This window comes from Lycorma delicatula, chromosome 7 (assembly GCF_047948215.1).
Source record: "Lycorma delicatula isolate Av1 chromosome 7, ASM4794821v1, whole genome shotgun sequence".
NCBI classification, from domain to species: Eukaryota; Metazoa; Arthropoda; class Insecta; order Hemiptera; family Fulgoridae; genus Lycorma; species Lycorma delicatula.
The window spans coordinates 11,878,379-11,905,847 of record NC_134461.1 but is presented as its reverse complement, the minus strand read 5'-3'; the positions used below and the strand labels follow the sequence as shown (position 1 = coordinate 11,905,847).

Below are 27,469 nucleotides of genomic sequence, written 5' to 3'. Positions count from 1 at the left end.
CCAAGTTTCACTTGCATACAAGAAAACTGTAACTGCCATGGTCTTATAGAACTTCAATCTAGTTTCTCTCCTGTTCTTCTGCTTTAGGATTTTGTGAACTGTTCAACAAATATGCTTAAACTTATTAAGTTTAGGTGTTAAATCTTGGTTTTGTATAAAAGATATTGCACCCTCTAAATAATGGAAACTTTTTCTGTTTAGCCTCCGAAACCACTGTAAGGTATTACTTCAGAGGATGGTATTTGAACGTAAATGAAGTGTAGACTTGTACAGTCTCAGATCGACTGTTCCTTAGATGTGTTGTTAATTGAAACCCAACCACCAAAGAACACCAGTATCCATAATCTAGTATTCAGATCCATATAAAAGTAACTGCCTTTACTAGGATTTGAACCTTCGAACTCTCGACTTCAAAATCAGCTGATTTCATCATCCCCATTCATTGTCTGAAGTAATTACCGTACATGGTTCCCAGAGGCTAAAGAGAAAAAGAAAATGGAAACTGGATAAGCTCCAACATCATTCCACTTATCTTTGATCTCACTGGATATTTTTCACAGAAAGCAGAAAACTACTGAAAACCTTTGTCTACTGAGCAGGTATCTTTAAGTCATACTTGCTACTAATATTTCATAATTAATATACCTCTTACTGCAATTTTCTTATATAATGATGTCATCTGTATATGCAGTTATGCTGAGTCAAAAGGGTTGACTGTATTCTTGACTCAAAAATTTGTTTCCCAATTATGTGCGATCCAGATAACAATTGTGATACCATCCAGATGTATTTTAAAAGTATCAGATATATCAGTCTTAATATCTCTTGTCAAAGTATTTTCCAAATTATTAAACTGAGGCACCATCATGCAAATTTTTAATTACTTTAATTAAATGAAAAGGAAAGCCTCTCCTTAATAACAAGCTATATAAATTAGTTCTATCTAGGCTGTCAAAAGTTTTCAGAAAATTGATAAATGCAGAATGTGTTAACAAATTAATTTTCCTTTGCTTTTCAATCACCTATTTAATTATAAAAATTTATCTGTTGTCATATGGCCCCTTCTTAATCCTATTTGTTCTTACGTGATTAAAAAGCTTTGATTTGTAAAAGAAAGAATGTGCATTAAGACAATAGTCAGATATTCTTGGAATACTTGTCTACCCTACCTTGGAATACTAACAAAGGAGGACCAAGCTCCTCCTTTGTTCAATTATCTCTATAACCATGAAGTAATGAAGTTCTGTAAAAGTAGGCTGAACCACCTCCAGCTTCATTACTGTTGTTAGTGCATTTCTGTTTTAAAATATTTCATCTTGATCATTTTAGTATTTAAGATGAAATTGAGGATTTGAAGGAAGTTTATCAAAATCTTTTCTACACTACTATTAATAACTTTTAATAAATATCTTAGTAAACCTTTAGTTCGATTACACCTTTTCATTTTTTGTAGATTCCACAAGTTCCTTTGTATTGTTGTCATCAAAATGGTTTTAAAGAACTACTACTACCTTCCTACCAACACAATGTTCTTTTTTTGTAATATTATTTAGCTCAACTACATGTCATTTTAGATATGGGTAAAATTTTTGCTTTCTAGGGTTACATAAAAAAGATTTCTGTTTGTTAGGTTTTGAGCAAGAGGGTATGAAATATATGGAATGTTGAGATGTATAAAAATTTACTTATATAAATAATGTTAGTATATATATTAAAAATGTGTGTGTATATATATATATATATATATACACACACACACACACACACATTTTTTTTCCTCAATAATATATTTTCTATATTAACTATTTATTAAATTTCTGGGTATTATTTGTAAAATGTTTTATCACCTTTTTAGGTTTATATGTAATTTTGTGTTTATTTTTATCATTATAACTAATAATTTAATTTTTGGTTGTTCATGTTAAACCTATTAAGTTATGAACATTGTATATCACAAGTTCGACTAAAATTTATGATCAGATAATATTTTTTCTACAAAAAGATATGTAAAAAAAAAAATGAAAAACCTAACCTAAATCCTTTATATATAATAAAGCATTTTCTCACTCCTGTTAAAGTTACCATCCTTTTTGCTTGTCAAGCATTATGAATGAAATCGTTATCAGATCATATTTTGTTGCTGAGCAGTCTTTCGCTGGTATATCATACCTTAATGACTAATCACAGAGCTTATCAGAGGTGATGCTTAATACTATAATCTTTCAGAAGAATGACTTTTCTTAGCATTACTGAACTAAAAATGGTTAGGAACCGATAATTATAGATGTTAATGGTTAGAGAATAGCTAAGCTATTTATTTCATACTAAAAAGGAGACCTCTCAAGTAGGCTTTTTAACAACCTGATTTGACAAATTGCAACAATTGTCTGCGGTTCTACATTAAGAATGAACATTGTTGAAGATTTAGAAGAACAAATTGACGGTGTTTTTAAAATAATCATGACTGAATCGCTCAGGAGAGGAGCAGATGCAAAAGGCAGTGAATATAAGGAAGTGTACAAAATTCCTCCAAACATAAGAAGAGGTTAGACAACTGAGGCTGTAATGTATTCAAATATAAGTATTCTGCCGGTTTGTTATTAATTAATAATACGACTTGAGTTCATCTAAATTTTTTCAATTAAAAAAGAAAAAAGATTTAATTTTACCTCCATTCTAATAATTTTTATCAGAATTTTTGGCACACCTAAAGAGTTAGCATAGTAGAATGTAGAATATTGATTTTTAAGCATATTTTGTGTATCTATTGTTTTATTTGTATTTTATTAGACTGCTGCGCAAAGAGCAACTGTTATACTTATTGATCGCAGTTTGGATGTAGCTGGTCCAGCGAGTTACAGTTCTGATTGTCTTTTAGATCGTATTAAAGCAGCACTTCCAACTCTTCCTCAGCACAGCTGTGATGTTGCAGTTGATATGACTGCTGTTTGTGGTACTAAATTGTGTGTAGTATTTTAATTATTAATTGATTATTATTTTTTATATTTAAAGTATTTGTTTTTTCAAAAACAAAACAAAATTAAAATATTACTGGTGTTGGTGCACTTATGTGCACTTGCATCTATCTTCATTCACGGCATTGCAATCTGTTTAAACCCTCTACAACATTCAAGTCATTTTGTTTTCAGTTCTTTAGATCTCTAAACTTATAATACTTCCTCAATATTATTCTTCAATATTATTTTTATTCTTATTCTTATTTTATTTTATTTTTATTCTTTTCTTCAATATTCTATTCCTCAATATTCTTTCTCCTTTTATCTGGAAATATGGCTTATATTAATAGTCCCAGATTAGGCTTTGTTTGTTAACAGTTCAGTACTTTTCTGAACAGGTCCATATTCGGATATGTAACCATTAAGCTGTACACTTTACAAGTTCCAAGGGTACAAATCCTACTCGTACTTAGCATGGATCTGGGAGGCTTCTAGCCAAAACCTACCAGACACAATGGAAGAAGGAAAAGAAGAAGGATAGTGAAAGATTTTTCTTTGCATTGTTTTATTATATCAAGATTTTGATTATAGCTATAATTAAAAAAAAGTGATTGAATACATTACAATTTTATTATCTTGTATTTAAAATGTAACGATTTTGTCTTAAAGTACCACTAAGAAAATGCAACCTCCTTTTTTCAGTAATTCAGTTTCATCCTCCTTTTTCATTTAATTCAATTTTCTTTATTATTATTATTTGAAGGTAATGATAATTACCTAACATGTGTAAAGAAATTGAAAAACAACAAAGAGAGTTTTTATTATATCTTAAAGATACATATTTATGAATGGTGTATATTTTTCAAGCATTTACATTGTATTTTATGCTGGCAGTATACTGTTTGCTATTTTGAAATTAGTGTTTATTATTTAATTTTTATATTTGATATTGCTAATTTTTAGAAAAAATTTAATTGAATGGGATCATTCTCTTTTCTATATTAAGCTGTGTATTTAAAATCATTGAGAATATCCCTTTAAATACTTTTGGGTAATTAAGAGCTTTATTGGAAGACAATTTTACATCAATTTTGTGTAAAGCACAAAATAACTTGTACAAATCCTTATTTCTTTCATTAAATGTAAATTTTATGACATAGCTGAAATTATTTCTAATCGAGATAACGGTTGATTTTTGGATAAAAATAAAGTAGCAGAAATGTATTATATCCTTTTACCTGTACCTTCAACAGCGTATGGAATAAATTCTAATGAAGGTCATTTGATAACTGGACAAACTCGGACATATGCACCCCTATGGTTGTTATTTAGGTAATAAATAACATGATGATAAATTGTCATATAAATGGCTGGATCAGAGCTCTTAGTTTTGAGAAACCTAAGTCTGGTAAGGCTAAATTTCAAAGTGTTTGTTTAGAGGTGGAGGAGTGCTCAGAAGGAGTTTAATAAGAAGTCAATAAAGAAAGTGTTTTAGAATGATATAACAAGGCGCTTGAAGAATATATTTTAGCATTTTTATTTAAATACTTTAAATAACAAAGTAGTGAACTATCTCAGAATTTAATGTTATAGGTATTGCGAAAAACAGTGACACTAGAGGAAGAAAATGACATTATAGACATATTACTTGATTTAATTATTTTAATTGTAGAGTATAATTTAGTTATATTTAAAATTATTACTTTAGAAATTGGGATCAGCTGTTGTCACAGAAAAACGTTTTTGAGGACTACCATCTCTTGTGAATTAGAAGGGATCGGTCAGTGACAAATATCTTTCAGAAAACTCTTTTATAGATTTTTCAGAGTGTATATTTGAAAAAAATGTTTTTATTGATGTGATGATTTTATGAATGAATGTAGTAGATGGGTGGAGTAAAAGATGGGAATGTAGTTAATAGTTTGCTCCTTGAGTACTTGTGTTGCTCTTGATCATATGTGTCCACTCACTCTCTCAGATGTTCTTATAACAGTAAATTATTTTATAGTCTTAATTATTTGCTAAGGTTATCTGATTTACAATTTTTGTTTGTTTGTTCACGTAGTAAAAGTAGAAATCATTCCACTCCGGTTTGCGGTCCACCTCCTGGTAGTTTATGTCATCCAGAATCTCCAGTTCCAGTTGTAGATTGGATAATAAACCAAAAACAATATGATGTTTTGTTAAATTTACAAAAGGTTTTATTAAATAAAACAAATTTAAGAATTACTGCACAGTCATTTGAAAAGCAAGTTATGTCTACGTTCAGCGGGAAATATTCTCTTATCCAGAAACATTCTAGTGTTTTACAGGTGTAGTTGTTAAATCTTTTATATAGGATTATTTTACATTTCATTTTTTGTTATAGTTTAATTTAATAATTTATAATGTATTATAAAAGGTGTCTGTGTATGCATATTTGGATATTGGACGTTACAGAAGCTTCAGCGGGTAAAAAAATAAAAACTATTATCAAAAGTAAAATATTGTAATCAGTTGTGAACAAAGATAGCTGTAAATTTCACCACTGACAATATCAAAAACAAGTTAATTTGTGTTTTATTGTTTGAGATCAGATGCTTTTGTTTAGGTATATGTTTACATTTAGAACTTGCAATATTAAGAAAATTAATTGATTTTAGTTTAATTTTTTAATTTTTTTTTTATATTACTGAGAAATTTAATGCATTATATTGTGCTTTTCTAACTGCAGCAGTTAGCAATAATCCACTTAATTTAGTAAAACTTAAGTTTAATTATTATAATAATAAGCGATAAATGTTTTAATAATCATGTGTTTCAGCAATCATTGGCTGTTATAAAAGCATTGACGTGTCATAATGTAGACATGGTAATGGGTATTGAAAAGCTGCAGCTGATGGCAATCGCTGCTGGAGGTCCAGACGAAGCACTTAATCAGGTAGATATGATATTTTAATTAATTTTAACATCAGTTTTATCATCTAATCTGGCATTAGTAAAAAAAAAATGTTTGAATGTAATACTTCTTTCACCGCATAAATATATATAACACTAAACTGACTGCGATTGTTTCTTTACATTTATATGCTGAACTGTAGTGCTCCCTGGTTATATCATTCCCTAAAGAAGACATAGCAAGACCCATTTTGTGGACATCTCATTATAACAGGAAATGACATTACCCATCTTATAAATTGCTTTATCTCATTTTTTAATGAATGTAGATTAGTTTTTTATATTTACTGTTTCATGAGATCTGATACTGTTTAAAACCGTATGTAATATTGAAAGACATTTCACTGATGAATATTTCAGGAATAAAAATAAATATTACGTTTTATAACAGATGAGAAAATTTGGTTTTGCACTTGGTGCTAATCAATTAATAAAATGACTTTCATTACAATACACACATGACTACAATTATATACACAAGCATATTAATGCTTTTGTATTGCACTGAAACTACATTTCATAAAACATATTAAATACATCGGTATTTAGTAAACGATCTTCATTATATTGTTTTCCATTATGTTTAGGTCCAGTTACACTTATTCTTAATATTTAATTACAATACTCCCCAGTTATACTGCAGATTTGGATACAGTAACATGGATAAATAAAAGTTCTTTGATGAGAAAATTTGTACATATTGCAAAATTAAATTTTGTGGGATTGCATGTTGACATTATTTAAAATTGCTGAGAAAAATTCTCAGAAATTTTAACTGTTATGGAGGAAAATATGGCAACAGGAAATGAATTATCAACTGTGGTCAGGTAGTACAAATTAATAATATTAATTATCTGAAAAGATATACTTGAGAGCGAGATTTAATATAGAGGTGATATGAAAAATAATCAATCAGTATGTCAAAACAATGATTGTCAAAGAAATAATAGAAGATGCAGTTTAAGAAAACAAGAAAAAATATGTCAGCATGACAAAGATTAATATAGAAATTAAGCTATTAATATTCCTTCAGTCCAAAAAATGCTTGACAGAATAAAATCAGCAATCAAGTGGTTTCAAAAGCATATAAAACTGGCACTTCATGTGTACTACTTAATTAAAACATATGTCACATTTTTTCAAAGTAAATTATAAAAAGAACTAAACCAGCAGACTATTTAAAAAAATACTGTTAATAACTGAAAAATAAAAAGTATTATTAAACAAGAATTTTTTTCCAAATTTCCAAATCTTGTGTTTGTTACTTTAAAATCTTGTTATAAAGATACTGCCTTTCTTGCTGTTAAAAATAGGGATGGTCAACGTAAAACAGAAGATTGTTTGTTTAGCTGAGGAACATCTCAAAACATGAATCACTGTTTTTTTTTGTTTTTTTTAATCAAAGAAATAACCCCTGATGCTACGTTTTGGTGATCCCACACCTAATGTAAACTCCAGATACATTAATTTCCTTCTCCATAATAATAATAATAATAATAATACAAAAATTTACTGAAGACTGATAAAAATAATTATGATGGTTTACTAGGTCATTTCATTAAAACATGTTTCATCCCTCCGTATCAATGAGCTAAAGAAATAAGAACCTACTCACAACAAATTATAAACTCCTTATCACCTTTCTGTAGAAATCAACCTCATTAATGGAAATAAGTAACTTGGCTGATAACACTTAAGTTCAATTCCTTAAGAATCTTTCTTTAATTATTCTACATACTTCCAGCATAATGGAAGTCTTTGTGCTTAATGATCGAGAGTTCTGTCTATGCAAAAAGTTGTAATCTAACTAGTTGTGGACCTACCTGATCAAAGAGCATCTAAAACTCCTCCAGTAAAAATGTTTTCTTCTTCTAGCACAAATTTTGATGGTAAGAATTGAACAACTAGAGTAGATTAGTTGACAATAAAACTATTAAGTGTGAAATAATTGAAGCGATATTTGTATTGCAATAAACAATGTGGGTTGATATGATGCAATCATAAGGGTAGAATTAAAAGGATTAATTTTTAAATTAACATTTGTTTTATACTTTCTTTGTTTGAATTTTTCAATATTATCAGTTAAAAAATGTTCATGATTCTTTAAAAAATATGACAAAAAAAGGAATGCTTGACTTTGTCAGAAGTGATCAGATAGAAGTGAACACATTGAAAGAAGAAAGGGTTGTAAATATCAATCAACTATTTATTCAGTCTTACTTTCCAACACATTACATCATTTAAGAAATCGGTTCATGACATTTTATGTATTTATTATACATTCATTGTTCACACTAATATTATAACACAACTATAATATTACAAACAATTCAAATGCACAAGAAAATTGGATGGAAGCACCACAAACTAAAAATAACTGCACGTTGATTACAGTGGGCAAGCTACGTAAAGCTGTATATAGGTTGATTTTTATTGTGCTTTTTATTCCAAGTGCCTGCCAGAAAGTTTGATAATATAGATTCATATTTCAAACAAGTTGAAAATTACTTGAGAACAACTAAAATCTGACTGATCTTCAACCATTGAAAATTGTGGACAAAATCATAAAAACTTTTGTGATATAATGAATGAAGATCATTGTCATAACATTTGTGAAATTTCTGAGATGAAAGATTTGTCGTGGATCATGGATGTTAACAGAAGATTTGGAAATTAAATACGAGGTTTCTGCAAAACTTGTTTATCATTTGAGAGTCAAAGAAAAAATTGTTTACATGTTTGTCATGATTTGAGGGGATAAGCGAAATGATTCACAGTTTCTTTTTAAACTTATGACAATATATGAGAATTGGTGTTCCAGTTGTGACCTGAAAATAAAACTAGCCTCAAGCCATGGAAAAATGTTATGAAAATGAAAGAACTGACAGATTTTAAACAATATTTAACTTCTTATTTTATGTAAATAGAAACATTGATGAAGAATTTATTCCTTTAAGGTAAACTGTCGATCAGCAATTTTATTTGAAAGTGTTGAAAAGATTACTTAACAGCATGCAATGAGAACAACCAAATATGTGAAGCAGTGATAACTAGATCCTTTACTATAGCGATGTCCACACCCGTTTGGATTGAACTCTGATCAGTTTTAGCTTAAAAACTATGTCATAGTTCTTTTCTACTCCTCTGATATTAATTATATTATAGTTTTTCCTGTTCCTCTTATTTAAGATCAAATCAAAGAGATTTTTTACTAATTTCAAAAAAATGGCTGAAGTCCTTGAATTAAATTCACACTAAAGAAATAAATGTTTCACAGCGATGTGAAAAATGTTAGATTAAGTGCATCAAGTAAAAAGAGAGTAAAGTGTAGAACAAAAGGGAGTAGACTCATTGGAACAAGAGTAGAGTGATAAGTTAGTCTAAAAACTTAATACATAATTTTTGAAAAACTTTCTGATTTTGGGTTTCCTTTACACATACTGCAACTAACTGCTTTTCTTTTAGATACTAAAGAACCACCTAGGTCAGATTCAGGCTTCTCTAAGGAATACTTTCACACATCTCCAAGATTTTATAGGGTTTTGTAGGGTATGGAAGTGTCCAGTTGAACTATAAACCATTCAGCCAGATCCCCATTGCTCTGTCTAGTAATTGGTTTGATGAGATCAGATCTGTATAGTTAGATAAAATCAAAAATTATGATTTTTTTTCTAATATTCTGTTTTATTTTAATAGATTTATTTTTTCCTTCACAATTTCTCTGTTGTGTTTTTCTTTTTATAGTTAGCCACAGCAATACGTACCAGGCATGGTAGGGATTTAACCCTTGAACAGTTGCTAGTGGTATTGGTACAGTTGTATTCAATTGGTGATCCAGATTCTGATTATTCAGCCGATTCTGAAATGTTAGTTCAAGTGGAATTGTGTAAGGCTATTATTGAAGATAGGAAAACAAGTTTTAGTGAAACAACCAGTAAAACTTCTCTGTTAACTTCATTAGGTATGTATTCATGTTCATTCTGTATTATTTCAGTAAAATTTTACTTTTAAAATTGCTTAAGAAGAAAAATTTGGAGAGGAAAGTATCAGTCCAAGGAGGATATGATGTCATGAATTGATAAATTTTGTCTTGCAAGAATTTCAAGGGTGGTTGTGGACAACTTGGCATAACATTTAACAAACATTTTTTCTGTAAAAAAATCCCATTCTCATGAACAATAAGGACGTGCTAGGAAGATCCAAATTTTCTTATCGTCATCTTCATTAAATTGTATAGATCTTGCCAAATCTATTGAAATGTAGATGACATTCAGGCTGAAAAGTAACACTTTTACTTAGGTTAGGTTAAATTATGAAAGATGGATATACTAAAGAAGACTCCAAAACTATATCAATATTAGCTAGATGATTTTAGTGCAGAGAATAAACTTTCCAATCACAAATGTAGATTTAGGAATTACAGAGATATTTAAAAAACTACTTATATACAGGATATCATTTTATGACATTAAAAAATAAACATTTAGATACCTAAAAAACCAAAGCATGGAAACCTTTTCTTTTATGTGTACTGAAAAAAGTTGAAAATGAAATGGAATATTAAAATAAAAATTATGAGGTCTTCAAACTAATTTAAGGAGAGAGAAATTTAACAGTTTATTACAGAGATAAAAATAAGATTGATTAACCATCTGTTAAATCATTCAGGTATAGTTAATTTGATTTTAAAAGTGTATAATAATTTGTGATCTTTGTAAATGTAATCTGTTATTGTGCACTAGTGCATATTGCATGCCTTTAGGTTTGTTTTGATGTTGTTGGTTGAATAGGTTTAGTGGGATTATATGGGATGGGAGCGAATGAGTGCGATTCTCATGTAAGTGAACAGAAATGTGAATGCACGAGTGTGTTTAACCTTACTCTGGCATTATAACATAGTTCCACAAATTTTGGCATTACGGTGTAGTTCTCTCACCTGTGTCTAAAATATACCTTCCAAGCAGCATAAAAACTACACTTAGAAAATTATTATAAAAAATGCTTAGTTAATAGGCAAAATCAGAATGTATAAAACATAATTAATTATTAACTTAGTGTATTTCAGCTTTAATATCAAATAGAAAAGCAATATGGCTAAATTTTGAATTGCTTTAATCTGTCTAAAGTTGTGAATCAATTACACGTATTAGTATAAAACTGTTCATTAATTTTTAATAGAATTATTAATATTTTGTGGTATTTTTTATGTTTTTCAGTCTGTGCTGATATGACAAGTGATGATGTTGAAGTGTTAGTGAAAGATATTTTTACAACACTAAAGTCTTTATCTGAAGCTAGGAATCACTTAACTAAATACAGGTATTTTAGATTTTTCACATGTTATATTATATCTACATGTCATTTATCAAATGTAACGACCAGTTACTAATACAGTAATTCAGCCAAGAATGAATTTTAACAGTGTATTTGTAGTAGCTCCAGCAGTTTCTATAGATGATAGTAAAATAATAATAATAATAATAATGTACAAATTTTATTCAGTAGCAGCTATATACAAAATGCATACTAAATACTACAGTGTACATATTATACATAAATAAAGAAAGGGAGATTTAAATAAATTATCTTTCCCTTCAAACATTTTACAAACAAAACAAATGAAAAATAAAAATTCACTTGGCTTGCGGAATGTACTCCAGCCATCAGCTGGAGTAGCAAGTTAATGTTATTTATCGTCACATTCTTTTTATAACTTGACAACTAACTAATAAATAATATCTTCCCTTAAACAAAATAATAATAATAACACTTATGCAAACTATATCAGTACTTATATAATAAAAGTTATTAATAATAAAAGCTGTGAAAATTAGTAGTTATTTAAAAATTTCTTATTAAACCTGGGGCTGCTCTTAAGACTCTACTTGAATAACAACTGTAGTGAATTAATTATCAAGAAAATAGAAGGCATTATTCAATATTGATAATACCTTGTATAGTAAGGTACAATATTAGTTATATAAGTATCTCCTGTTTAAATAGTTAAGGAGCTGACCCTTAGATCAAAAATCAAAATGGTCAGGAACAGTTGAGAAACAAGCCATTTACTTTCCATAAAAGTAAGTAATAGTAGCCATTTCAATAAACAATTTTATCAATTATAAAATGCATTTTGTGTCAATTTTTCTATGCATAGGCCTTTTATTACCAAAATTCTACATTAATTTTATGAAACTCATGAATCTGGAATGATGACTAAAGGAAGATAAGGGAGTGCTACTATGGCTTTACTTAACGTTGTACAAATTTATATAATTAAGAGAGAAGAGTGTGCTCCAGTGTTCAGAAAACCTTGTTCAACATCCTTCATTTTTAACCCTTGAACTGCCAGCTTTCATATCCCCTTGCCATCATTTTATATACTTAATTAATTTCCAGAGTCAGGTTATTATTTTTTTAAATTTAATTTAAAAATATATAGAACTTCATTACGAAAGTTTAATGTATTTTTCACTCTTTCATTTAAGTTATAGTAAGTTTCAAAAGTAATTGCCCTCTTTAGTTGCTAATATTTGTAATGAGTATAAAACAGCTATGCAGAGCCTATTTGGTCTTAATTATTGTTAACTGACATCAAGTACTTGGATTTGGATTTTGTGACTAATGTTATATCAGGGAAAATTAGTAAACTGGTCACAATGGCTGTTAAAAAAATACTGAGTGTGGTATTTACTAAAAACAATTTTTATTTTCAACATAGTCTTTGAGCAGCTCAACTGTTTTTGCACTTCATGTTCATACTCAGTAAGGTGAGTTTTTGGTTAACCAAACAAGTAAAAATTTCTTGAGTTTAAGCAGAATCGTAAGAAAGAAGTTAAAAATTTACTACTATAGTTCATCAATTTCTTGCTTTAGTAAATGGGCCAGCAGTGCTAATTAGGAATCCCAAAACACTGTAAACATAACCTTACTGACTGGGGAACTTTAACTAAGGCCAGTATTGATGGATCAATATTTCATTGATAACTACAGTCCTTTTAGGGATATCATCATTTCCAGTAATGAAAGATATATCAAAATAACACTTGCACGTCTGGTGATTAATTTTGTTTTTCTTAGTCATTTACTTGGGCACCAGTGTGTGGACACTTTTTAGAAATTGAACTCGCTCATATGCTATACGCTAAATCATAAGAATACTCTATTGAAATCTACAAGCTGTCTGTTTTCACTCTTTTGACAGTTTAAGTCATCTACTATATCTGCTTACTGTTGGTTTTTTCACCATTTGTATAGCAAACAAATAATAACACCCAGCCAATTTTTGCCAATAACTTTTGAATACTATTCAGATAGTTTATCAACTGAATTTTCCACTTCTTTTTGTAATGAAAATTTCCCACCGTAAAAGGAAATAAGGAAATTTCTGTATTAATATTATTTGCAGACAGTATTATTTGTATTGCATATAGAGAGAGAGACACACAATAACATCACTGTTTCTAATCTTGACCTCGAAGGGGAAAATCCCACCATGTGATGATTCCGGTCGCCATACCATCCTCTGTACCTTGCCCTGATGAGCTTTACTGGAAGTCATCTTCTAGACCCATAGACTGATTGACATCTCTCACAGTCATCATCTTGGTCTCTGTCAGAATGCCTTCAAATGCCACAAAGAACATTTCCATCGATGTAAACTAACATAACGAAAAACAAATAACCAAAACTACTCATACAAAATAGACTGAGTAGAACAAATAACAAATTTTGAGCTAAATGTCCTACAACAAAAGAAAATTAAATGAACAACACCGCAAAATAACAAAACAAAAACAATTAACACCAAACAAAATGTCAAAATGCATATCATGGCAACTAGAATGCCTAAGCGACCCTAGCCACCTCTATTACATGAACATCCATTCATATACGCCCTCCCCAACTCACTGAAAAACCAAATATTTCATAAAACTCTACTATAACCCATTTGGTCTGGCTTTTCCAATTGACAGTCAAATTCACATAAGGTCCAATATCTTCGAGCTGCCTCATAACCTCTAATCATCAGTCCTCATAACAAAGACAGACATACAAAACGTGAAAAGCATCATCTGTTATACCACAAATTGGACACAGACCTGAATCAGCCAATCCAAAATGAGCTAATTTATCCCTAAAAGCACCACAGCCCGAAAGAAAATTTGTGGCATATTTATTAGGAGACATCCAAGAGGCGTGAACTCCTCGCATCAGGGAAGAGACCATGTGTGTAACCCATCATCCCATCTCTCCTGCACAATTGAAATCCATTATTCTCAGTCTCTAACTTTTGTAGAAGTTAATTCACCTGACTTTTTTGTAAAATAACGCTGTTGACACTGAACTGCAACAACAATGGGCTTCACTCCAGCAGTCACCAGAACAGCCTCGTGAGAGATAGTGCGATAACCCCCTATTATTGTTAAGAGCAAGAGTTTCTGGGCCTAAGTAAAATATCCCTATAAGTTTTATATTTTAGCCTATCTGCCCATACAGGTGCGGCATATAGCATAATTACCTCATACACACCTTTGTAAAGGATGGTATGTAGTCTTAAAATTTGGACCCAAATCTGGATTCACCTCAAATTGAATACCTAAGAAGGTAGTATTGGCCTTCTTTGCAACACATAAATGCTTCTTGAATCGAACATTTTTGTCATTGAGCAGCCTGAAGTATACTTCTGAACCTGAACATAATGGATTTGGTGGCCTGACATACATATACGCACTCATTACTTCTCAGTCAAACAGCCTTTCAGCAACATCATTGTAATTTTATCTGGGCTGAATGCCATCTTATGCTGATGGCCCCATAGCTCTATTATCCTACAGGCCTGAGAAGCTCTAAGTTCAATCTCGTTCTGCGTGCATCCTTTGATCCTTTGACCAGCAGCAGTCTGTTATTAGCATAAGTGATAACGTGACAACAGTCACGCAACCTCAGCTGCATCAGATAATCAAACTCTATAATCCATAACAAAGGGCCCAGTACACTGTCTTGAGGACAATGTCTTTACTACTTTGTGGCCACCTTCACAAAGCAGAACATCTCGATGACTTAAATAACTATGAATTACCTGCATTTCACTTCAAGTACATTCACGTCTCTATAACTGATGCAAAGCGGAGGGCCACCACAGATGATTAAATGCACTAGATATGTCCAGGAAAATCCCCAAGACATACCCGGCATGACTATTCCTCACAATAAAACTTTTAGGATAGCATCTTCTGTCCCTTTACCAGGATGAAAACCGTACTGATTCTCCATCAATAATTGTTGCGACGTCAACCTTTCATTTATGCGCAAGTATGTAGTATCTTCTCAAAGACTTTATCAATAACCAGCAGCAATTTCAGGGGCTTATATGAGGAACTAATAGTAGGATACTTGTGTTGCCACCCTTAAGTAAAAGCTTAACTGTACCTTCCTCCTATTCAAGGGCATTGTGATGCCAAACCACATCTGAATGTTGGGAGGAATCAAAAACTAGATTGCTTCTTGCCACCGACTAGAATATAATCAAACAGTTAATATAATCAAATACATCTAACCTGATTTACCAAAGAAGAATTGAACTTAATAAATTTGTACAAATAAGCTTCATGGCAGAGACCTGACCGTAACTGAACTTAGCAGATTCTGGACAAAAACAAAAGTTACATGAGTTCAATACTATAAACATTCTGTCTGACTGTTTTGTGAAAAAGCCATCTAATATTTAAATCATAAACAACAGAATATACTATACACATCAATGTGTACATTATCACTGTTGTTGTCTAACGGCTTTCTACTGTTTCAGAAACATATAAGATAAAAACATATAGTATTAGGAAATTTAGAACTCTTCATTGAACAGATCTAAAAATCAATTACCTTTTTAACATCATTATTGCAGTTGAAGTGAAACAAAAATAATTTACCTTTATTTTGGCATTTCCTTTTAATAATTTTAAAATTCAAATAAATAAATTTTAATCATTATTATTTTTAAAGATCCATTTAAACTTCAACATTTAGAATGTAAATAGTTTTTCAGTTTCTTATAGTCAAGAAAAAAGCTTAAACACAGTTGTAGGATTTCCTGTCACATGTTTTTTTCTGATGCAGAGCTTACACACACATACGCACAAAACTTAATTTAAAATATTTTTCATTTTATTTAAGTATAATATTATTTGTTTAATTCAATGATTGTAACGCGCGCGCACATATCATATTTCATTCATGCAGGTGTGGCAATACTAGCAGCCACTTTAAATAAACTTTTACATTTTAAATATTATTCATTTATTTAATTCTACCGCTCACCTGTGACATCACAACATAGCAGACAATTACAGCAGTACTCAAGCCGCTAAGTGGGATGTGTGGTATGCAATGGGGAGGGTTGGCTGGGTTAAGACCCCGCTTTGGTGGGGAACAAGTTTGTGGATGCAACGAGATGCTAATAGAAGAAACTGCAATGACCTGCTGTACTCCCTTCTGCATTCTTTCAAAATTGTTACTATTTTTTGGAGCGGGGTTGCAATTTAACAAAAATATTTTACACAAAAAATGTTTTTTTTTAATAATTTTTCACAAAAATATTTTTAAAAAACTACAATGAAAATCACCGCTTGTACTGCCTTCTATAACTCTTCAAAATTAAAACCGTTTTTAGGGGTGGGGGTGAAATTTAGCAAAAACGTTTTTTACAAAAGTTATTTATTAATATTCCCAAAATTAAAAAAACAAAAAAATAAATAAATAAATAACCTTAACCCTTTTAGAACCAAGCAGGCAATTTATCGCCCGCACATGCAATACAAGAAAGACCAAGCATCGCCTGCTGGAGTTTTGTGAAAAAGACTGAGCAGGCGATCTATAGCCCGCTTTGTTTATTTTTGTTTTTCCAGTTATTTAAGCTTACTTTTGTACGAAATGTGATTGTTAGAAGATTTTGTGTAATGTTAATACTACTATGAAAATAGTTGACTATCCTGATAAATGTGTAATAAAAACAAAATCAACATAGTTCTTTGTTTAGAACACCTTGTGCTGATGTCAGTCCAGTCACAGTCTGGTATGAATGTCATTGTTTACATATGATCAGGTTTGCTTGTTTTTTTCTGTGTAGTTATATTATCGGTATTTGTTTTGTTATTTTATCTTTGTTTTAAGTGTGTAATACTGTATTTATTAACAATGGCAGATGAACTTGTTATAAGTAGTGAAATAGACCGTGAATTTGCTCTATCCGACTTTGATAGTAACGATAGTAGTATTTATGATATGTTCAGTGGTAATATTGATATTGACCCTGATTATAATCCTGACCAAGACTCAACATCAGGACCCTTGTTTTCCTCATGAAATATTAGTACGGTAAGCGATGCAGGTGAAAGTGAGTTTACACAGAATGTTTGGTAACAGGCTAGGCCTACTCCTGTTAAAAAGCAAGTTCTCGGTGATTGAAATTCTGATAGTTCTTATAATAATGATGGTGAAAGTGAGCGGGAAGATATTTCAGAGTCTAGCCCACCAATATTTGAAGACAATTTTGGCTTTCCTGAAAATCCACCGCACATGAAACACATTCCTTCAACAGCTAGAAATCCAATAGACTTTTCTAAATTTTTTTTGCTGAAATGCTGCTAAACATATTTGTAAGAGAAACAAACAGATATGCTAACCAATCCCTTTCTAACATGACTAGGGCTACCAGGATTTCACTTCTCAGCCATCTGCAGTCTTAGGTACCGCTACAACATCTGAAATATTGACTTTTGTTATTATCTTTAACATTGGCCTAAACAGAAAACCAACTGTAAAATCTTATTGGAGTAAGAATGACTCTCAATTTATTCCACGGTTTGACAAAATGTTTACCTGGGCTAGATTTGAGTTCTTTCATATGTTTGACAACTTTAAGTTGCCTAAATCGAATAAACATGGTTTTGATCCATCTCAGAAATTTCAACTTCCGGTAGATAACTGCAATAATATATTTCTATACAGCCAACCAACAAATTTTGATTAATAAAAGCTTAATAGGGACCAAGAACCAAACAATTCTGATGCAGTACTTACCAAATAAGCACCGTTGGGGGATCAAGTTTTGGGTTTTATGCAATGCCATTTCAAAATATTGTTTGAAATTATTTTTCTATAAAGATACAAAGTCAACTGAAGACACAAATGACATGAAAAATTTTGGTCTAGTTTATACTGTTGTAAAAAAAATTATTTTGGCTTATAATTATTTGAAAAAGGGGTGTGGTATTTTTATTGATAACTTTTTTAAAAGTAGGAAAAAACGTAATATAATCTTATATTTATAAAAAGGTAATTTAGCTTATCGTGAGAAAAAACGCAGACTAAACCGGTGTTATTTATTTCTACCAAAAATAAAAAAAAAAAAATATTTGTTACTAATAATCAGCACAGTAGACTTGTAATGAAGGAGAAACCTGCTATCATCGTAGATTATAACAGCTACATGGGTGGGATTGATGCATTGGATATGATGCTCTGTTCTTATCTAGATGAGTGACCTACAGTTAAATATTGGAAGAAAGTCACTTTCTATTTTTTTTCTAGAATGCTGTTAAATTTATATATTTTGCACCAGTTAACATGTAGACAAAATTCAACTAAGCCTCTTGATAGATACCAATTTATTATTTCTATCGTTCAAGAGGTTGGTGATGCTTAGGTAAAGTAACGGCGTGGTGAGGGCAGTGACAGTAGTAGTGCATGTCTTCTCAACAGTTGGAAAAACTTCCAGGAAAAAAATAAAAAACTTGCTGGATCTGTTCAAATAGAGGAAAAATTCAGAACCTCCAAGAAGAAGCAAAAGATCATGGATAATATGCTTCAAGTGCCAGGAAGGCTGTCACTCTCTTTGTTTCTTGAAGCATAAATGTAAATAAAACATTTTAAAAACATAAAAAGTGTAAATAGTGTTTTAAACTTTTATTATCAGTGCCTTGGTGACTAAATATGGAATTGGAAAAATGTAAGTAGCTTTAATTATTAGATTGTAACGTTTTACATTATGAGGCTTAATTAATGTAAAAAACTAATTTTATGATTCATTCATTATCTATTTTTCATGCAAACGAGTTTTAATTTTAATTTTACACTTTATTAGATAAATATATTCTAAAAATAATTATTAGGTTTCCCATTGTAAAAAAATTTCTTGTTTTGAAGCTACATCATACCAAACTTGAGAATTATTAGAAAAAAATTTTTAATGCAATTATATATTAACAAAAAAAAAAAAAATCTGGCACTTTGGTTATTAAATTATTTTTTGTTATTTGAATAGCACATTAAAATACAAAAACATTTGACACCAAGATCATATCAATAACCTATTTTTATGTAATTTTTCAGCAAGTAATTGCATTTCTGAAAGGTTTTTATGCTTTACAGACTTGCTGTTATAATTTTTATACTTGCGCCTTTATTTTGCATACATCTGTATTTATCTAATAAAAAATAGTTTTATTTTATCATCTTATTCCTTTTTTTTTTAATATCTTGTTATTAAATTGATTAGTTTTGTTTGTTGTTTTAAATTTTGTTATTACTTAGGCTGTATTGCATATTTTTATGTTTCATCGTTTACACCTGAAAGGAATTCATTCATTTCAATTAGCAAATTATAATTTTTGTTTGGGTGTGTGCACTTTTGGGGGGGGGGGGGGTGGATAAATAATATTAGAATATAAGAGTTTATATGTTAACACAATTATTTCATTCACTTGATTTTTTTCTATAAAAATACATTTGCTTATGCAAATTCTTGTAAATAAGTAAATGGAAGCCTGTAATTGGTTTCATGAGATTGAAATATGATGGGAAATTAAAGACTAATCCAAATAAAATTATTTAATCGGTTATCTCAATTGCATTATTTTAAATAAATTTTCTACTACCAGGAATGTTCGGTAAGTCTTTGTAAATTGAAAAGCTGGCACTTGCAATATATTGTTGTAAGTCATTCTTACTTTCCTGTATCTTCACTAGGAGCATACAGCGAGTTTTAGTCAAATATATTTATAATTCTGTGTTTGCAGTCATTTGAGTCAATCAAGTATTATGCATCTTTGGCTAATCATATAAATGAGGAAATAAAAAAAAAACCAACCACATTTGGAAAAAAGAAGGTTCTTTTTCAGTAAGACAATGTACCAGCTCACTCTTCTGCTCTAGCAACAGTAAAATTCCCTGACAGGGAGTCTTATTCTTTAAGACTTAAGGGGTTAGCGTCCCCATGGGCCTAGCCTCTGCAGCTTTTCTTCCTACTACACACTTAGCTTCAGAATACTTTACACTATAAACATACACTATACCAAGAATACTATACAAATTAAAAGATATACCCTTACATAACACTTTACAGTATTTCTTCTTACACTTACACTCAGTGATGTTGCGGCACCTTATGAAACATAACCGTAATCGAAGATGGAAACTACCTTGCCGATGGGTGGATGACTCTAAATAGTGAGTCTCGAACGATGTCCTCTGGGCACCTGGGCGAACCCAGTCGTATTTAGCGCTAGCTCCAGTACACATGCGATCTGCTGGAGTAGTCCATTATATCACCAGTACTCATGGGACCAAAATTACAAGTCTACCAGGAACTTGTATGATGGTTGGTGATCCATGTGAAAAAGCCACCAAACCCAATCTTGTCAAAAGGCCTCGATCAGCTTTGTGTGATGAGGATATCAGTAATAGATTATCACAGTTCGGATTGTGAAGTGAATTGTGAAGCAACCCATACATTTGAGTCAGATGGACACCTCCCTGGGGTGAGTATTGCTTGATCCACTCCCTGGAGCAGATCTGCACCTAAGCGGATCTGTTCCAGGGATCCTTGTGCCTCTGTCCACAAGGTAATCAGGATCATGGCTTACCAAAGTACATAAAAGAATTAAGAGACGGATCGATATTATTTGAAACTCATAATGATAAACAGAATAGAACTCTCTTACGTGTCACTAATATGGGCGGTATAAATGTAGGTACGGTGTGCCACAAGACTAAGTATCAGTCGGGGAGTAATTTTTTTGTAGAGACCTTATCCAGCTGAACATAACAGAAATAGCTGATGAGCTTCGAATCCAAGAAATTGTAGTTGTGAAACGTATAATGAAACAGAAAGGCAGAACAGAAGAACCAACACCTTCTCTTATATTAACATTTAATCTCCTGGTACCACCAGAAAAGATTAAAGTGGGTTACCTGTTGGTTCGAGTAAGATCATTCATACCCAATCCATATCAAGTGTTTAAAATGCCAAGGATATGGTCACACTACAACATCTTGCCCAAAAACAGATATCTGTGCTCAGTGTGCAAAGGAAGGCCACGGTGACGCTAACTACCATGAAGATGAAAAATGTGCGTTAGTTGCAGTTATTGAATCCAATATTGGGATCTTTCTGAAAGTCCCTGTCCCCAAAGTTTTACTTGTGTGGACAAGAATAATCACATCTGGCGGTAAGCTATCTGTTAAGCTTTCTTTTAAGGGAGTCCCCGCAACCACCCCCTCTGGGATATCATCTACAAAATCCCCTCCTCCATCACCTTCTGTACTGGAGGATATGGTTGAGGAATCACCTGACCCCAGGACATCAGAGTTCGTTACTATCAAAAACATGCAAAAGAAAAACCAGATCACATATAACTAATTTTTATAAATTTTCCTAAAATTCTGTATCTATAACTACCTTTACTTATGAACATTATATAGTGGAACGTTAGAGGTTTTCAGTCCCGCATTGAGGATATTATAGTATTGACACGTGCATATGAACCATGTACTTATGATATGAATCATGTACTTCCAAGAAACACATTTTTTACAACAAGATGCAATAACACTCAGAGGTCAACTCTTGTGAGAGATATGACTGTCTAATAGACAGTAGAGAGAGTGGTGGAGTTGCTATTTTCATGCGGAATAAGGTGTCAATTTCAAGGAAACCACTAGCTACCCTTATTCCTGCTGTTGTTGTGAAGGTCTCTATCCCCTTCAAATTGCATATCTGCAATTTCTATCTCTCACCAAACTGTAAGTTCAGTGCTCTAGAAATGTCAACTCTCCTCACGCAAATAAATTTGCACTGCGTAAATTTAACTGCAGGCCTACAAATGAACATCTAGGTTTGTATCATAAGGCTAGAGCAGTATGCCGTTGGGTATTCTTGGACACTAGGAGGAAATATGTGGACACCATTTCAAGCGCTACTTCCATGTCTACTTTATGGAAAAAGATCCGTGCAATTTGCAGGTCACCAAAACAATCTATTCTCAGGGTTACAGTGGCAGCTACCTTAGTAAATTCTTTCCGCTCGTCTCTTGTTTCTCACTTCATCATATAGTAACAAATGTCAAAGGTACAAGATGCAGATGGAAGTATCATCGCTGAACATTGGTGATTCGGTCAGTGAAATAAATGCTCCATTTGCATTCAGCGAGTTGTCACACGCACTAAAAACTCACGTGACATCTCTGGACCTGACAACATTCGTTTCGGTATGCTCTCACACCTTCCTCATTTGGCATTACAACACCTATTGAATATTTGTAATGATTTATTCTCTACGCAAGTCTTGCCACCCATCACCCATATGGTCAGAAGCCATTGTCATGACAGAACTTTCCATGTTCGTGTTACAGATTTCTCTCAGGTAGTGTCATCTTAGAGAATCGAGTACCTCAAAGAAGTGTATTAAGTGCCAACATATTTTCTATAGCCATCAACAATATTATTACATGTGTGCAGACGCCTGTTTCATGTTCTTTATTTGTTGTGATTTTGCTGTATATATTGCATCACTTTCAACAGCCACAGCAGAGAGACTACTACAGAACACTGTATTTCGCCTTGAAGCTTGGTCCAAGGCTTTACATTTTCATATGAGAAAACAAAGTGTGTAGTCTTTTCTCATCTGTGGGACCCCTTTATTCTGCAAGTATTTCTCGGTGGAGAGTTATCTCTCCTGATGTCAGATTTTTAGGTTTAGTTTTTGATAGTCACCATACATGGGTCAAACACATCAAAGAATTAAAAACGAAATGTTCCAAACTTTTAGATATGCTGCGAGTCCTTAGCAATACTAATTGGGGTGCCGATCGGTCGCGTATGTTTCTTTTTACTATTCCTTAGTTCATTCTCGTTTGAATTATGGTTGTATTGCCTACTCTTCAGTGCGTAATACCGTGCTTAAAATGCTGTACATCATGCTTTCCTACAGCTTGCTACAGGTGCCTTTAGATCAAGCCCTGTCGTAAGCATCCTTGTTGACTGTGGTGAACCATCAGTTTGGGATAGATGGGACCAGGTTTTAACATCTTATTTTACCCGTCTTAAGGTACAGCCAAATCACCTGGGTTTTGATGCAGTCCTTGGAAATTATTTTTGAAGATACGAGAACCATCCACATTATACTGCACCTGTAGGTATGTGTACCTGGCATTTACTGTACATTATGAATGTTCACGCACCTTCTATTCTTCCAGTTTTTCCATTTTCATATCCTCCATGGAGAATCAACCTTATAAATTTTATTTTTGACCTCATGATAAACAATAAAGAATCGACACCACCTATTTTCTTTCAGAAAATGTTTCATCATATTCTCTCCAAGACAAACCCAGACGCAGTAGTATACACAGATGGATTAAAACAAAACGACCGTTTGATTCGCATTTATTGTTAATGACCAAACCCATATATTTGGTCTACCTGGTATTACGAGTGTCTTTACTGCTGAACAATATGCTATAAGTAAGACTTTGAATATCATTAACCCTAAGCACCATCGTGTCCTTCTTTGTAGTGACTCGTGTAGTGCTCTCCAAGCCTTAGAAAATTTTAATTCCAGACATCCTGTCGTCATTGACATCTATAATGCAATCGCCAAGTTGAACCATCGCAACACACAAGTGAGTTTCTGCTGGATCCGTAGCCATGTGAGGATTCTGATTAATGAACATGCAGATTCTGCTGCTAAAGACGCATGTTGTCAACCATCCTTCACTACTCGTGTTACTACATTCAACTTCATTAACTATGTAAAACTCACTCTTCGAGCAAGGTGACAAGATGAAGATGACTGGATGGCTACAGTAGATAACAAACTCCGACTCATTAAAGATTCTGTGTTACCATGGGATTCGTCATACAGGAAAAGTCGTCGTGAGGAAGTGGTCCTCTGTTGATTGCAGATAGGACATACAAGAGTTACTCTTGGGTATGTGATGTTAGCAGTAAACGCACCAGTACACATACGATGCAACTGCTGCTTGACTGTGTGGAACATCCTTGTGGATTGCATGCGTTATGCAGGCTTGTATCATAAATTTCAATTGCCCAGAAACATTCGCCGAATCTTGGGCAATGACAAAGACGTTTTAAACCGGGTAATTTTATATCTTCAATGTATTAGTATTTTACATAGTATTTAATGTTATTGTTGTTACAATTAATATTTATTTTATATTAGTTTTATGTATATATATTCTTTGAATATTACTTATTTTAAGGAATTTTATCTGTGGTAATAGTTATATGTAATTCTTTAGTTAGCTGTGAGAGTAGTTATAAGTTTTTCTTTTGTTTTGTTTATTAATATATTAGTTAAATATTTTTTTATTTGTTTTAATTTTAGTTTTTGTTAATTTTATATTTTTTTTTTTTATACTTTAAATTTTTTTATTTTCTGGGCAGTGGTAACGTGATAAGGTTTTTTTCCCTCCAAAAAACAAAAAAAAAAATAGCAAAATTGTTCAAATTATGCTCAAAATTCTTCTTCAAACACCTTCAAACCATTATCTCTTTCGAAATAAATGAAGGGTTTGCTAGAAAACAGAAATGATTACATTAAATGATGAAGTTATTCATGAAATATCTGTCTATTTTGAATAAAATAAAATCTTAGTTAAAATAAAATTCATTCTATATTTACGTATGTTTGCGAGTACACACGTTTGTTCCACAGGACTGATTTCATCAAACTTGGGACAATTACTAACCGAGCAAAAATACCGTGAATCTTTGACATCCCTACTGGAACCACTAAGGGAGGGGTGAGAAATAAGAACCTTAAAACATAAAATGTTGAAATTCTGGAACGTTTGGGAATATTCTAAAATATTTTCAAACATTGTTAAATTTTGGAAATTGTAGAATTTGCTAAAAGTTTCTAGAATATTTTGGAGTATTCTCAATCATTCTCGAATATTTTTAAGATTATTATTATTATTTCAAACAAGAAGGAAAGACAAAAAATGTTGTTTACCGGCAAGCATTTGATTAGTTTTGTCATTGCAGCCTTGAATTTCTTGTATTGTAGTTTAAAAGCTGTGTTTATTTGAATGTATATTCTGTCTGTATAGTTGCATTAGTTATTTGTTTATTGTAAATTTGTATGCGTATGTATATGCCTTCTTATATAGTTTTTGACTGCCTATAACATGTTTGTCAATGCTCAAGGCAAGGTTAATTAATTAAATTTAATTGTACTTACTTGTATAGTTGTAAAAATTATTTCTTTATAGATTATTTGTATAAATGCATCAGTTATTGTGAAAGTACAGTTACATATTTTGAAAGTATAAAATACATGCTCTTTCTTCAAGCTCCTCCTGTTTTAATTCAAACCATACTATTGTAGGGTAATAAAACAGGTTAGATTTGAAAGGGTAAATTCTACAAGACGGAATGCAAAGGAAATTTGTTTTTTATGGAAAGTTAGTAACAATTTTTGTAAAAAAGAAATGGATGGGCCTATGAAGAAATTATGGCCCCGAGCAACACTTGAATACCATTGAACAAACTTTATGGATTTGAAAGTTAATTATATTAAGAAATATAAAAAAATTTTCTTGAAAATGTGTTTCTTCTTCATTTTAGCACAGACTTACAAACATTCCACATACTTTCAGTTATTGTTACTATTGTTATTTAACTTGCTTACAGAAGTTTGATCAGAAATGAAAGTCGGCTTTTTCCTGTTGAGTATTGTCCATTAATTCTACAATTGCTACAAGATTTATTAAACCAACAGAATAATGAGTTACCATCAGATCTGATAAGTATGTCATCTGGTAGCAAGTCAAGCTTCAGGTTGGTAGTTAATATCTGCTTAATTTCTTAGTAAATAAGTTTGTATTTATTATACACTTACTGGTGTTGGAAAAGTCATACACTGTATATTTAACCTACTTATTATTATATTTATTTTTTTAAAGTTTTTGGGGCATCGAACTGTGAAAATTAGCCCCTCCTTTCCACATCAAAAAGAAAAAAATTTCTTTCCCTCCCTGTTAAAAAACTCCAGCAACATAGTCCATAGAGTTGTGTCATAACAGATCATCCAGAAATAGACTTGTCAAAAGGTTATTAAAAACCCCCCAAAAAACTCAGGATGACAAGGGTGTAAAGGGATGTAAAATACTTAAAAACCTAAAAAAAAAAAAAAAAAAAAAAAACAGTTCTAAACACTCAAACCATTTCTAATGAAATGTTGTCAGAAACTAACAAAATAAATCACAAAATTAGGTCAATACTCCTAGAACCTCAAATGTAGTACACTCTTATATCAGTAATATTTCTTTATGTGAGCCCCAATTGATGATTGGTAAACATTTAATAATTTTTAGGGTTTTCTTCCATCTAACACTAGTCTTGTATATATAGTCCCTAAGTAAAGATTTATCTAATAGTAGACTTAAAAATCGTACATTGTCTTTCTATTGAATTGATCATTGATGGTCAAAACAGGATTATAGTGAGGAGTTCTTTTCTTACAGAAGTGTATACACTTCTCTGGTAAAAATTTGAAAACATTATTCCTTGCAACTTCATTAAGGGCATTTATCACTAGTTGCAATTCATACTTAATCGTAACTATAGTGTTATTGGCATGTACAATTGCCAGATTGTCAATGTAAACACCTTTGCTGATTTCTCCTGGAATGGCTATTATCATTTTATTGATGATCATGAACAAGGTTCTGCTCAACAACGAGTCTTGCAGTCTTTCATTTTCCAATCTTTTTTCTGATAAGTATTCATTGCAAACACATACTTAAAATGTACAGTTGTTCATACAGTTGTCAAGTAATACTGGTAGATTGCTGTGCGAGTGCCCAATTCATGTAGTTGCAGCATTATTCCATGACACCAGGTCATATCGAAAGCTTTCTGCAGATCAGACACACAATGTTTCCTTTTGATGTAGCTGTTATATATAATATTCTCTAAATTGATCATTTGATTTGTAGATGAGTGGTACTTTTGAAAATCTGCTTGATGTGTTAAGTTTATTATTTATCATTTTTTCAAAATTTTTTTCCATAGGACATGTCAAGGAAAAAGGATGATAACTATTGGGATAGGTCAGATTTTTATCATTTTTTTGTAATTGAAACAATATGTGCTTTCTTCCACTATTGTGAGTTCGATCCCACCGTATCTGATTATGTAGTTCTAACAATCTATGTTTTGCAGTGGTGCTTAGCAGTCTAATCATGAAGTAATGCATTTCATGTGGACCA

The 27,469-nt window shown here is 31.6% G+C and overlaps 1 protein-coding gene across 2 annotated transcripts in view; it reads left to right on the top strand.

Annotated features, from left to right (window-relative positions):
• Positions 1-27,469, top strand: part of LOC142327572 (sec1 family domain-containing protein 2-like) — a 45,915-nt gene that overhangs the window by 9,555 nt on the left and 8,891 nt on the right. For both annotated transcript variants that reach the window (XM_075370732.1, XM_075370731.1), the window contains exons 5-10: positions 2,791-2,963; positions 5,023-5,269; positions 5,761-5,877; positions 9,639-9,855; positions 11,111-11,213; positions 25,890-26,036. In XM_075370732.1, coding sequence (XP_075226847.1) covers positions 2,791-2,963; positions 5,023-5,269; positions 5,761-5,877; positions 9,639-9,855; positions 11,111-11,213; positions 25,890-26,036 — 1,004 coding nt within the window. The remainder of the gene's footprint in view (positions 1-2,790; positions 2,964-5,022; positions 5,270-5,760; positions 5,878-9,638; positions 9,856-11,110; positions 11,214-25,889; positions 26,037-27,469) is intronic.